Source organism: Falco naumanni, chromosome Z (assembly GCF_017639655.2).
Source record: "Falco naumanni isolate bFalNau1 chromosome Z, bFalNau1.pat, whole genome shotgun sequence".
In the NCBI taxonomy this organism is placed as follows: domain Eukaryota; kingdom Metazoa; phylum Chordata; class Aves; order Falconiformes; family Falconidae; genus Falco; species Falco naumanni.
In genome coordinates this window covers 60,117,663-60,132,178 of record NC_054080.1, presented here as the reverse complement: position 1 = coordinate 60,132,178, position 14,516 = coordinate 60,117,663, and the positions used below count along the sequence as shown (strand labels likewise).

General features: G+C 39.9%; 2 protein-coding genes across 6 annotated transcripts in view; one reads left to right on the top strand and one right to left on the bottom strand.

Moving 5' to 3' along the window:
- The window catches only part of WDR41 (WD repeat domain 41), a 44,982-nt gene that overhangs the window by 18,143 nt on the left and 12,323 nt on the right, over positions 1-14,516 (top strand). Inside the window, exons 10-15 of one of the 5 annotated variants that reach the window (XM_040580905.1) lie at positions 13-134; positions 1,116-1,204; positions 2,975-3,108; positions 3,371-3,418; positions 4,949-5,148; positions 8,045-8,319. In XM_040580905.1, coding sequence (XP_040436839.1) covers positions 13-134; positions 1,116-1,204; positions 2,975-3,108; positions 3,371-3,418; positions 4,949-5,101 — 546 coding nt within the window. In that variant the 3' untranslated portion in view covers positions 5,102-5,148; positions 8,045-8,319. Of the gene's footprint in view, positions 1-12; positions 135-1,115; positions 1,205-2,974; positions 3,109-3,370; positions 3,419-4,948; positions 8,320-14,516 lie in introns of those variants that run through there. The other 4 variants (XM_040580904.1, XM_040580909.1, XM_040580907.1 and 1 more) reach the window with 4 other exon arrangements.
- The window catches only part of PDE8B (phosphodiesterase 8B), a 79,283-nt gene continuing 73,236 nt past the window's right edge, over positions 8,470-14,516 (bottom strand). Inside the window, exons 20-22 of the mRNA XM_040580910.1 lie at positions 12,503-12,670; positions 10,800-10,929; positions 8,470-10,268 (exon numbers count right to left, since the gene is read on the bottom strand). Of these exons, the coding sequence (XP_040436844.1) occupies positions 10,153-10,268; positions 10,800-10,929; positions 12,503-12,670 (414 nt within the window). The 3' untranslated portion in view covers positions 8,470-10,152. The remainder of the gene's footprint in view (positions 10,269-10,799; positions 10,930-12,502; positions 12,671-14,516) is intronic.

Genomic DNA, 14,516 nt, shown 5'->3' with positions numbered 1-14,516 from the left:
TTTTCTTTCCAGTGTGTGTTCGCTGCTGTTGGAAAAGGCATATACGTATATAATCTTCAAATGAAGCGTGTGATTGCCTGCCAGAGAGCTGCTCATGACTCCTCTGTACTGCACATTGAGAAGCTTCCAAACAGGTACGAGTCATGGTATATTTTGTAAATGCAGTAAAGAAATGCAGAACTTGGAAGGGTGGTTAGAGGTAGTCTGCAAAGCTACATCTGATTTCTAGGGCAGGGACTTGATCTTTAGTTTGATCTGCTTTTATTAGATAGAGGTTGTTGATCTGATTTTTGAAAACGCATCATTTTAATTCAGTGTGAAAAAACTATAGTCCAGTATGCTTGATATTCAGGCTCAGAATAAAATATCTTGGCCAAATCCAAAATCAGACTTGATAAAGCACTTTTGTCTACATTGTGAAGATACAGCTTAATGGCATTTTACTTCTATAAAACAAAGTCTTATGGCGTATTCAGTAGATGTTTTTCACTAAGTAGTTTGGAACAGTTGAAATGTTTTAACAAAAACCAGTAACTTCCAGCCTTTGTCATTGCTGAATTTCTAGCTGAAACTTATTTTGACAGCCAAATTGGACATAATCTAATTGTTGCGTTGTTAGCTGCCTTTATATCTCAGTCAATGGAGTAAAGTCTGTCAGAAGATAAAATTAGGGCCTTAATCTTGTAAATGCATGTGCTGTTCTAAACGTGTAATGAAAAGGAGTATCTTTCCTTTTGTGGTTTTTTCTGTAAGAAAAAATGTGGTTTTGCTTAATGAAAGTAAGCTTACATAAGCTTGCACAAGCTAGTTAGTGGAACTGTGTTTGCAAAGTCTAGATTTGTTATTTTTTATTTTAAAGAGTGGTATTGAGCTTTTAAAATGGTATTGAAAATGTGTATTTTTTTCCACCTATCTTGCAAGTGCGTTATAGTTTGTCCTGTTATAAACGCACCTTGTTTTGAATGGAACATCTGGATGGGATGTCCTGCTACATTTGAGAGTTCTAGCAAACTTGTGTAGAACCTGAGGCATTTCCTGTCTCTTAGGCAAACATCACAAGGTGGCTTGGGCAGATAAGTATTCATGCTAGTGTTGTTTATGAACTGTTTTTACAGGCAGTTGATCTCCTGTTCAGAAGATGGCAGTGTGCGCATTTGGGAGCTTCGAGAAAAGCAGCAGCTGCCAGCTGAACCAGTTCCAACAGGTTTGCTAGTAGCAGGGGGATGAAAAGAGCATTTAGAAAGGATAACGGGAAACTCAGTATTCCCCGTGTAGGAATAGAGAGGCTTACAGGCTTTTTAAGAAGAGATAATGTCTTGAGTTCAACCAACTGATAAGTTGTGGGAAGGAAATTGAAGACGACATGGGTGTACAAGCCCTCCAAGATCTGATATGGGAAGTTAGAAGGTCCAGCTGATGCAGTTCTGCACCATAAAGCTTATTTAGAGTTTACAGTTGTATCAGCTGCTTTAACAAAAATTGTGACCATTCCTGACAAACCTTGATCCACTTCCCCTTGTACTGAATAGTGCTGGATCCTTTACCATGCAAGAGTAAATAGTTGCAGGACCTTGAAAAATAAGCTAAAGAGAACCCTGTAGATGAGCAGCTGGCACATAAAAAAAAGCATTTTCCACATCTCCTCCTTGAACCTGGAATGACATTGGGACTCGCTTCGAGGCTGTATCCAACCTCACTTATATACTGGCTCTGGGCATTGCAGTCCTCAGGGCTAGTTGCTAGTGTTTTAGGAAGTGGTTTTCCCCAAGCACAGACATTGCCCATGTAGTGATTGCTGCTCTTTGATCAGTCCAGTAGCTTTCCTGTGCACTGGTAGTTGCAGTCTTGAACAGGTGCTCTGTACAATATAATTAGTGCTATAGACTGGGAACAGCAATGAGCTGTTTCTCTTGCAGGGCTTTTTATTCAGACTGTGAGTAATTTTCTTGATGTGTCTTCTACCTGGCTGTTGACCTGTCTGGTAATTTTTGCGAATATCCTTTTGCTGTCTGATTTAGAAACACTTTTTCAGGAATGTTGTATCTTCAGTATTGCTGGTAACAGCTGATCTACACAGTAAGCTTCTTATTGTGACAAGTGGTATTTGGTTTCACATGGGAAATGTTCAACTTCTATGATTGGAAACATTTGAAAGAAACATATGCAGTAGTGAGATAGGTGGACTTCTGTTGTTCTGCTCCATTTTTATTCTAAGAGATCCCTTGAGTAGTTGTTCATCTATCCAGTTACCTCCCTTGCACCAAGGCCGTGGTCCAGCATACTTCTTGTTTTGTGTGCTGATGGGGCTGAGGGAGAAGAGTCAGGAAGAAAGTCTGAAGTGCATTGTGTACAGAACCCAACTTTGTTTCTTCTGTCAGTATTATGACACAGTTCTGGCAGCTATGGCACAGACGTGCATTTTCTTGCTATCTAAATGGGACATGTGAAGTACTATCTTTACACTCCAGTTTGGCTCATAGTTTTAAATGTGAAGGAGAAAGCCAGTGGGCAGTATAAAACCAGGTAATTCACTTCAGAAACTTGCTTGTTATCTGTATGGCTGCACTCTTAATGCCGGACACACAGGGGAGAGTGGTGCCTCATTTCTCTCTTTGCACAAGTACCAGTTTAGGAGGACAGAACAAAAGTAACTATCACTGTCCTGCATTTACCTTTGCTGTTCAATTAATTCATCTAGACAGTCCTTGTATTTCTTTCTAAATTCATATATTGTCTCATCCAAGTGAGTAATTCAACATTAATTTGTTAAATTAAATCTAGTTAAGACAAAAAACAAAGTAGCTGTGTTTCCTTCCCACCTCAGGATGAAAGATGCAGATGTAGCAATGCTGCACAGTACGATGCTTCTGTCATTTTGCCATACAGACTGTCCTGCTTTTAGATTTTAAGTGACTACTGTATTCTCTCTTCAGCTAGAGGAAATAAATTGTATTTGTAATTTTTTTTTCCCCAGGGTTTTTCAACATGTGGGGGTTTGGAAGGGCAAACAGGCAGGCAAACCAAGCTGCTAAGAAGGTACAGGAAAATACACCTATGTATTTCTTGGAGTTGGTTGGTGATTTGATTGGTCATTCATCAGCTGTGCAGGTAGGTCAGCTTCAGTAAGAACAAGAAAAAGTGAATTTCCCTTACTAATGTAATTTTGGCAGTGTTTCTTAAAAACAGCTGTAACTTTTGACTGTCTGGCTCACACATTGATTGTGTGACATATTTAGTGCAGTGTGAAAACTAATACATACTGACAGTTCTGATGAGAACTCTTAACACTCACTGATGCTTGAGTATTGTGTGTGCAGATATATAAACACATGCTGCAGATAATCTGGTGGGGTTTTGGGTTTCTTTATAGACTGGAAACAATACAGCTGGAAGCTCTGCGTTTGTTCCAGATTTCATTGTAAGTTTGCAGTGTAAACAAGGGCTGACATAAACTAAACCCATTCAGGAATTTCTTGGTTCACAGCACAAAGGGCTTTAATGAGATCTTTTAATTTTAGATCAAGTACCATTCTGTGCTTCCGTCTGCCTAATAGGGTATGCTCTTGTTTTAAATGGCATCTTCTGTCCACACCTTTTTGTGCTTGACAAACCTATTGGAGTAGCAAATGACTTTCTTACAGTGGGCTTTATATACATTCTTAGCAGGCATAGGGGGAGCGACAGGTAGAAAGGAGTGGTGTGGTTCTGGAGTAGTTTTTCTCACAAGTTTTCATGAGACTGATTGGATTTCAGAATTGCTACTGCCAAAAACTGAAATCTTTTCACTAATAACTAAGGTGAACATTTCTGCCTCAGGGATTTCTGCAAGGCTTTCTGCCGCCCTTTACCATCTTTCTTTCTGAAAAAAACTGTTGAAAGAGGCCCTGTTATCAGTATGGGGAGTTGCTATGTGAGAAAGAGGATGTAGTGTGTAATTCAGCGAGGGGCACAGCAAAGAAGGCAAGAGGCATATGTTGGGTCTTTGCTGGGATGCTGCAGAGCCAAGGAGTAACTGAGATGATGGTGGTTGTCATTTCCTGAAATGTTCTACTTATGGAAAATTCCATTTTTAACCTCTGGGCAAGACTGGAGCATTTGAGGCTGGGAATGTTGAGTAGTGATGAAATGTGATGGTCAAAGATGTGGGCTTGGCCAGAGTGTTTCTAGTGGAACTGCATAGCTAGCAGGCGGCTGTTCCCAGAGCAGATAGGCTGTAGCACAGTCCTTGGCCTGAGTGTGCTTCCCCTGGGCAGATCCCACGAACAAGCTGAAGAGTCAGGACACAGCGAGTGTGCCAGTGGCATCATGTGACCTGATTCCATTGGCTGTTGTGTTGAACTGCAATTAGTGGCTAATTCTAGGCAGCCTTGGGGAGGTCTTCAAAGGCAGGGATGACTACATGACTTGTCAGCTTCATTGTTTTCGCAAAATCCCTCCATTGCTGCTGCATTTTACTCCTGTGTTGCAGTTCTTGCTGGTTTGGTTTCCTCTGTGTGACTAGGCACATGCTGATGTCTCTAACAGTTTGTCTCTAACTCTTTGATCCTTCCAGGCTTGGTGATGGTAGCCTGTGGTGTTGTGTGGGAAGGGGACAGTGTACCCAAGTGAACAGAATAGTGGCTTCTGTTCCTAAGGAAACCAGGAGATCAGAGCTTATGCAAGTCACTCACTTTTTTACTGCTGACTTGGAACAAGTTTCTTCAATATTCTGTACATTAGCTTCGCTATCTGTCAGGCTTCACTGCTTTTCCTAAGCTGAGATCTTTCAGTGTGAAGTGCTATTTAAGAGTTGTCTTCATGTAGGGATTTTATGGCATCTCAAACACATAAAAAGTATACACAGGAATGCAAAATTACAATGTTCAAGCAGTCCAGCTGCACAATGAACATTTAAACAAGCTGACAAACTCACATGAGCATCATAGTAGTAGTAATTGTTTCATTGCAGATGTTCCTGTACTTTGGTGAACTGGGACTAGCTACGTGCTCTGCTGACCATCTCATTATTTTGTGGAAGGATGGTGAACGAGAATCTAGGCTCCGCAGTTTAACACTATTTCAAAAACTGGCGCAAAATGGTGATCTGCAGCTCAGATTTTAAATTGCTCAAATACAGACTACATATGTATAAACTGGATGTTGTTAAATGTGAGTATAAAGTCTGAGCTACTGGGAATGTGACTACCAGTAAGGTTTACACTTAATGTTATGTATTGTTAGTTGCTACTGCTCTTCTCAAAGGACATTTTTGCATGTTGAAACTCTACTTGGCTTATTCTGTCATCAGAAATGGTGTTAACACTTCCTGGAAGTGTGCAAGGCCAGGCTGGATGTGGCTTTTGAGTGAGCTGGTCTAGTGGAACGCGTCCCTGCCCGTGGCAGGAAGGTTGGAATGAGATGATCTTTAAGGTCGCTTCCAACCCAAAACATTCTGTGATTTTGTGATAATGATGACTCACTAAATAGTTTCTAATATTATTCCTAATGTTTTAAAATATCATGGGTGGATGTCAAAATTAAGACTGGTGAAAATTCTTAGATGGATCATAACTAAAGCAACTGGGGGCATTCCACAGTGTTATGTGCAGAAAACAAATCTGGGGCTTCCTGCTTTATGTGACTTTATTTCTTAAACTTTAGTCACTGATGGCTCAGATTTATGTATATACATATATACGCCACCCCCCTTCCCCCAACCTCATGTTCCTACATGAGGCAGAAACAGTTCTCAAAATTTTTGCCTTTGAAGTTACTATCCTGCACCAAGGGTAAAAGCAAGAAAGAAAAATAGGCAATACCAGTTTATCAGGTTTAATTTTTGGCAAAGCAAGGTATGTAGATACTCCCTGCTTGCAGTAGTTGCAGTTTTACTGTGGGTAAACGTACACTGCTGGGGTTTATATGGCAACTGTACCATGTCTAGCATGATGTGTGATTGGTCTGGCTTAGGTTTTCCATAGTGCATTCACCAAATTAATTTGTGTCTAATAAAAACCACTGGCCTTACCGTGGATTTTCAGGTTGAAAATATTTTCTTAAGCAGTAGCAGTTGATATGTTCAATACTAGCAAAACACTTTTGCCAGATGAATACTAAATTCCCAACTGAAGCCTGACTGCAGAGAAATCTGCACCACATTTGTAAGGCTAAATAGTATTTTAGAGCTTAAATAAAAAGTGTCAGTACACAATGCTTTTTTTCAAGTCTGAGATAGCAGCAGTAATCTGCAAGTTGCCCGGACTAAAACAAAAACTCCAAACCAAAGCAACAAAAACCCCAAAAGAAAAAAAGAAAAGGTAGTGTTAAGCCCAGAACTGATACAGAGTAAGTGGGACGGAGGAAAAGATAATGAGCGGTAAGTTACCATTTGAACAAAGGAGAGCTAGGGAAGGGGGAAGTTTTGGGAACTTAGTGGTTGTAAAGCCATACAGAAGTGGATGCTGCTGTCCTCAGGTCTACTGAGAAGATCCAGCACTTAGAAGTAAGCCTATGCAGCTTTTCAGTGCCATCTTTTCCCTATGAATCAATGAGAACTGTTTTCAGTACAGGAAGAGCACAGGGCTATAATTCCAGACATAAGATCCAGTGGCTGCAGTAAGTGCAATTAAAACAAAGGGCTAAGCAGATCCTGACAAGAGCAGAAGCAAAAGGAGGAAGCTCTAGCTTCCTTAGAAGAAACTAAGGAGCCTTTTAGACTTGTTTGCCCTAGCGCCCTGTGGGCACTTGCCTTCCCCCTACCACCCAGAAGCCAAGCTTTCCCTCCTGAGTTTGACCATAATCTTCCCTTGAGGGCAGGGCGGAGGGGCAGTAAATTTTGAGTTAATTTTTTTTCCCTACTCTAGTCAACTTGTGCAACTAATCTTATTTGAGTGTAGAGCTCAAAATGACTTATTTCAAAAACACAAAACAGATGGATAAATTGTTAAATTACCCCGTCAATTCAGGGAGGTTAAGTCAGCATTAAATCTTAAGCTGGATGTTCTTTGCTCAGAGTGGCTATTCTATAGACCAGCATAGCAAAGGCATTTGGATTACAGCTGATGACAACATGCCTGTGGGTATATGGTATTAAACTTGGGGGAGGAAGGCATGTTAAGCCTTTCTGCCTGTCAGTCTGCATTGTTTCAGCTTGTCTTCATCAGCAAGTGTTGCCTTTTCTGGCTACCCCAGTAAAAACTGGGGAGATCAGTTTCTCATGGGGTCTTTTTTTCCTTGTTTCTACTGAGAAATATCTGTTTAGTTTTATATGAAGTGTGTGGTTTACACATTGTTACTAAAACTTTACAGTGAAAATTTAGAACACTTGGGGTTTTTTGGAGAGGCTACTGCTATTATCCATTATAACTAGAGAAAATGAACATCATCTTTTATCATTTCCTCTTCCTATGCCATGAGAACAACTTTCATTTTTACGTGACTGCTTTTAAGTGAATACCTGGTGGAGAAACAGCCCTGTTTAACTGAACAGTTCTATTCACAAAAGTCATTGTGCATTTTACAGGATGTAATTCAGCCTTAAGTAGTCCTACATGCATATATAAATATTTATATCTGTCAAAAGTGCTGGTGTTCTTAGATGCACTCCATTGGTAATAGATCTCCCAAGGGTCTCTTCCATTAAAGATGGTTGAGTTGTAAGTATTAAATTGAGTTCTTTGTTTTTCAAATGAACTTTTAGCATAATGGTGAACACAATAAGGCTATACTAGCCCACTCCTGTAAATAAGTTTGTCACTTGCTGTTGGGAATTGCAGCGAGCAGAATTAGTGTCACCCAGATTAGAAATTTTACTTCCACCTTGTGTCCTTTTCAGGTTCTTTTTCCACCTCACCTTAATGCAGAATTCCGTACATTCACATCTTGATACCTTTATCAGACCTACCCTAATACTAGTACAGCTCCAAGGCAGCTAGTTTACATACATGTACGCTGACAATAGCGTGAAAGAAGTAGCTATTAGTCAACTGGACAGGTTGTAACAACAACTAGGAGATCTGATACAACTGGCAGATGATTAATCTATGCTGATGTCTTTTGCTCTTAGGGAGGATGTATCGCCACATAAATTACTTTTTTGCTTAGTCTCTGACTGTGGGAAGAAACACAGGATCTTGCAGCAAATGTACTGAATCCACATTAACACCTTAACTTGTGAACCAGAACTGAGGCTGAACTTTATTTCTTAGATTCCTTCCACCATTCACATTTTCTTCCTTGTGACAGAAGTGTGACAAAAATAATGAATTGAAATGCTTTACATGGATGTGGTCTTATAGTGTTTCTGTATTTAACGAATTAAACTAAGATGACAGAGCTTTATATCTTGTGAAATTCTTTTCTCTAATGCAAGCTGCCATGAGCATTCAGTCATCAGAATAGTTAAGGTACAACCACTGACAGCACTAGTTCTAAATAAAGTAATGGTAAAAGCAAACAGTTTACAGTATAAGAAAAGAGGTTCAACTTATCTGAATAAAAATTCATTGAAGAATGTTGCGATGGGTAATAATGAATATAGTTCACCAGAAACACCATTATTCAAATATACACAATGCAGCATTTTAATACACAACAACCTGCCTTAGCTATGACAAAAGTAAGGTTCTGTTACAATTCTAACAAAAATATAGCTTATATACATTTCTCTGCACATACATTTTATGAATGTTACCTTTTGTTTCAGAACTTAGTACAAAACATACAAAAAAGGTTGGCACATTATGTAAGCTACCTGCAGTAAACAACAATTGTTGTCACTTTTCTTCCACAGCACAGAGTTTAGTTCCATCTAAACTCTGGTTTCCTTTTTTCCCCTTTACTGGTTCAATTCTTGATACAGCATAGGGGAGGTAAAGTGTGTCTTAAGACCTTTCTTTTTAATGAGTAGTGGACTGCTGCTTCAACTGCAGCCACAGCTTTGATGCTCTCGCCTGCAGCCTGGAGTGCACAGTGTTTAAAATTAGCAGTTCTGCTAGTATTTATTAACTGAATAGTCTGAGAATAGTCTAAAATTTGAACTCATGTTCATGTTTTGCACGTGATTAAAATGAGATGTACAAAAATATGCATTTGTGCTTTGGAAGCTTTAGCATAAGTTTCCTGTCTTAAAACTAATGAAAAACTATGTTTGATTTCTAACTTATTTACATCTCTTGAAATACTTTTTACATCACAAAACAAACCAGCATTTTATTAGGAGGGAAAAAGCAGTACAAATAATAATGCTGTTACAAATTATAACCTGGAAACTTTTTTTTAAAAAGTATCAGGTTCATCCTAGAATTAAGTAGCACAATATATGGACTTACCATAAAATTTAGATCGGTTTAATAAAATTGATGACCATGTGTACAAACACCACTTTATAAAAAAGGATATTGATAAGTGCCACAATGTTTTTTGTGTAAAATTTGATGAAACATTGCATGATAACATCTCTGAGATGGCAGAGAGACATGGGGATGGCACCAATTACACAAAACATGCTTGGTTTTCTCCCTTACATGACCAAATTTAAGGGAATTTGACTCCTACCAAGATTTTACACTAAAACCAGAGAGAACAGGTGGTGTTCTGAGAGAGACTCTCTGTGATAAGAAGGTAGTTTTAAATGGTACAGGGTTTGTTTTTTACTGTGTCCAATTTATCAAGATTTACTTGTTCTAACTGTGCATGTTTGCTTTAGAACTATGTTTCAGAGAGCTGAAGAACGTCGATAGAATTGGAGCAAATTTATGCTAGATCAGAGAAAGGTTTTATGCTTACTTGTCAGTCTATTTTTACTCTACTGATAACCAGATTACCCCCTCTGTCTGAGAAACAGTTATATGAAGTGTTAGTGAATAAGTTGTATCACTTGCAAGATTTGACAAATGCATACTGAGTATTAGAAATTAGTTTCAGAAGTACATTTTCTGTCACAAAATGTTATTTCCAAAGAGCACTTATTCATCTGTGGGTTATGTAGCCTTTTTGAAAACACTTTTCTGTAGGATTCAGAGAAGCTTAAAAGTGATAAATAAAATATTTCCTTCTTGCCACGCAGTCTTAATTTCACTGGAAAGGAAACACCATCCCTCTTGTAGCCAAGTCAGTAAGTGATTCACAGTGGAACTGGTAGATCAGGAGGTCTGTTTTTCTTGCTTTAGTGTGTCAGTTGTTGTTTTCTGATGGGAGCCTGAGACTCTTGCACTTCAACTCATCCAGTGTTTTCCAGTGTTTGTAGTTATTAGCCAAATGTTGCATCAGAACAGGCAGATGTGCAAATGCTGAAATGACCAGGAGAAACAGTTGTGCTATGTATACAGAACAGGCAGAAGAACAGCCCAACCTCATCTGAAACTGGTATTCTCACACCCTCTTTTGTTCCTTCAGCTGTAAGCTAATACTGAAAGGGGAAAGATTTTTTTTTCAGTCTGTTTCTCTTTCAAGCAAATCCTTTTTTTAATGTACAATGATTTTATTAAATTATGCGGACATGCAACCACTCTGGTCTCGGTTTCTGTTGGTCAGAAGAAATACATTGATAAAGCAAAAAAAAGACCTAGATGAAAAAAAGCTTAGTTTTAAGCTATTACTCCTTCCTTCTTTACATAGATTGTCTGGTAAGTCTTCAGCTTTCATAAAGCATGTGCAGTGAAATGGACTTAAGCACCATCCTTGTTTAGATCCTGTGCTGTACTGCTTATATATGGGTGCTGACCCTGGAAAAATGGACTCAGGGCCAGCTTGAGATTATTTATCTTAGCCTGTAGAAATCTCTGCCTCAGAACAAGGAACCAAAATGCAGAAGTACTTACCATCCCATGCATCAAACATGTCTGTTATAAAATAATCAATGAAGGAAATTTGAGACTTGGGGATGCTGCAGGTGTTTCTGTCAAATACTGGCATGACAACAGGCAGACCCTGTCTCTTCTCTTCGTCAGTCTAAGAAAACAAAACTCTAGTTAGCTCCTAGACCTTTGCTGGCTTTCATGCTGGGGTAGTGGAGGCCAGGGGATTAGATGAATTGCATTAGAGATTTGAGACAAACCTTAGAACCCCTGAGGTGAACAGCCTTAGTTTCACATGCTCTGTTTGGTCTGGAACAGGCACTGAAATCAACATCTCTTCCCTTTCACAAGCAACCTATTACTATAGTGCTGTGATTGCTCTTAGCTCTGGTGAGGCAGACGCTCTAAGCTGGTGATTAGGGCACACCAGCTGAAAATGGGAAATGGGGTTGCAGAGTCCTTTAGCAGAGGAAACATTTGATCTCTCCTTTTTTGCACATCTCTAGTGGCTATTTCAAACCATTTCTCTTTTAAGTAAGAGGGATGTTGCTGTCACTACGTTCTCAGCTTGTATTGGGTTGTAAGATGAATAGAAGTAAATGCGTGCCCTTTTACTCTGTGTCCACAACTAGAAGAGGGCTGATTATGTTGCACTGAGTATGGGGGAGGAGCCAATCACCTCAACAGTCTTAGAATTTGATTACCAAACACCATTTTTAGTATAGGTGGCACCTAATGCTGGGCAGCAGGGTAGTTCCCAAAATTACCAGATGAGGTGAATGATGGGCAGAACAGTTCTCGGCACCTCACATTGCTGCAAGCAGGCCAGTGCCTAAGATCGGCAATTTAAAGCTGGCTTATGATACCTTGACTGCTAGAGAGATACGGCCTAAGTGATCCCTGATCTTACCTCGGAAGTGATCAAATGTATCCACTATGATTTAAATGAAATTCAGACATATCTCAGGCACTAAATACAATTTTCTTTCAGTAGTAACTGTCACATGTATGATCTGAATTTGGGTGGTAGGCATGTTCCCTTTTCTGTCTCTCTGGTCATAACTGCTGATTTCTGCACCATTAGTGGCACATAAAAGCTAATAATTTATCAATTCTTCAAAGATCTAGGAGAGTGTTTCGCTTGCAGGAATCTGGTGTGTTTGTGTTAGAAAAACTGAATATTAAGAAAGGAAGCTGAGCTTCCAGTTCTGTCCAGAGAGATGCCATGTGATAAATATTTACACTGCCCACATGCCTGCAGTACTGGCATGTCATGTGGTCTGCCTGTCATGGCATCTTAGGTGCCATCTTATAAGAGAAAGCGCCAGCCTGATGATTCAGTTGAGGGTTTCATCAGCCATGGATCTTCATGCTGTCTTCAGGGAAGGTATTGGGACTAGAAGCTAGAATAGTGACAGTCTTGAATTTCAGCCAATTAAATTGACTAAGGCTAATCAAATAATTTTGGTTTTGCCAGATGGAAAAAGTTGAAAGTGATAAAACTTCCTTTCCACCATTCTGTACTGCTCACTTCCTGTAAGCAAACTAGCTAACTTCGACTGGAGTGAATTCTTCTGCATGGAATTCAGGAGCCAGTTCTGACTGGAGACAAAAAGCGTATGTCTAGATTCCGTGGTGATACTGGGCAGACCCCCCGTGGAACAGTAGACAATCTGATGTGCACTTTCCTACCTAAGATAATAGTTAAATTATAAAAATGTACGTACCTGTGCAAAATACTCCTCTGAAATTCTCCCTGCCCATTCAATACATAGCTCTAGAGGGCGACATGGATTTGCTACATCTGCACATTTAATCATCATGCGCTTGATAAGTGTCTGGTTATCTGGAAAATTCTTGATATTGGCTGTACATTCACAGTCACTGCCTTCATTCTGTAAAAGAGAGTTTGTTTACAGGGGCCACTAGCCAGCATCTCTGCTAGCAGGAGTGAGGGCATGATTATCAGCTGTATCACACTTAGGCAGTAAGCAGGCATACAGCCTGACACCTTCTAATTTCATGCAGAGCACCAGGAATTTGGAGAAGAAAGTCATGTCTGAGAACTGCAGCCTTGCCAAGTAACTAATAATAACCCCATTACATAAGACATGTGGAGATTCTCAGACTGAACACCGAAGTTTGTGAAATAAAGAAGTCACAGGCTCTTTTATCAGGTAGTGTTACCCTTCTGTGCATCCCAGCCTTGCCCTCTTGGCACAGGAGCAGGATAGGGGATGCATCCCCCAACTGCAAGCCGATAAACCATCCTCACTGCCAAGTGTTTAAATTTGGGGGTGATGATGGTAGAGGCTGCTTCATTTAGGGGGTTCTAGAGTTTGGTTTTCATTCCTAGATGAAAATACTGAGGCAGGCACAAGGAGAGTGAACTGACTTTGCACAACTGACTGTTTCTTTTACAGGCAGGAAAGCAGGTCTGTGCCATTCAGTTCCAGTACATTTGCAGATAAAACTGTCTTTGTGCCAGATTTTGAACCCTCAGCCTGGAATACTTTTTGGTCTTAGTTACCAGCTAGGATGAAGTCTCTGATAACCTATGAGATTAACAGTAGGCGCAGGACTGGCAGACTGCCTGCAGAAAGTCTCTACTTGCTAGGCAGTAAAATACTGAATCACATATATACTGCTCTGGAGAGTGGATGGAGGGGACAGAATAGTTACTGCGGGTCTGCTGTGGCATCATCTTTTGGGTCTTGAACAGTTTTGAAGGGCACAGGTATATTGTGTTCCTTATTGAGTAATAGCCTCCACCTAAGCTCACCATAGCATTAATACTATTCTCAAAATAATATATTTGTGTAATTATGGCCTTCCTTCCTGCTAAATTCAACTTGAGTCAAAACCTGAACATAAATACTTTTTACTACCACAGCTAAATTAATGTCTTTGTGGTTTATGGGAAGATATTTTGCAGTGACTCTTGCCAGTTCAGGCATTAATCTCCTAACTTTATGTTAGCTGTTAATTTTTTTTCAGCATGGGTAGCCCAGTAAAGAGCTGCCAGATTAACGCTGCTCCTTAAACTGCTGCTCAAGATCAAAAATAGGAAAAGCCACGATTAACAATAAGGAACCGAACAATCCAGTACTCAGGAAAAAACAAAGTCTGTAATACAACTGGTTCTGTGCTCCAACTCTTGTACATTTTACAATAGCCTCTGCTATAAACCAGTAAGATAAAGGAAAGTGTATCAAGGAAAACGTTTTCTATAGGTTAGCAAAGCTGATTGCAGTAGAATGTATGGAAAGCATTTAAAATCTCTTTAGGAAGTTCTAGAACAAATGCATTCATGAAATAAAAGGGAGATCCCCAGAAATGCGTTGAGAGCTTGGAAACACTGTGGCTTCAGTGAGGTTTGTGAATCTAAATCCTAAGGCCAATGCAGGCATGCCACAAAACTGAAGAAATTTTAAAAGGGTGGAGATGAAGGAAGCATTTCAGAAAAATGCTTAAGCTGTCAGAGGCAGCGGTGAAGCACTGTGAGAAGCCACATTTCCCAGTGACACCTCAGAGGGCTTTTTTAGAAATTGGTGGAGCAAGCGGCTCTCTGGCCCACCTGCAAGTACAGAGAAAACTGAAACTGGGTAATGCCATGCCACCCACTGATGTGGGCCTTCCTTTCCTCCAGAATTTGATCTAAAGCGGGATCCCCACTGTCCTTGCTTAGCTCATGCCAGGAGGGCAAACCCATGAAGCACAGTGCCAGGCGATGTGCAGAGA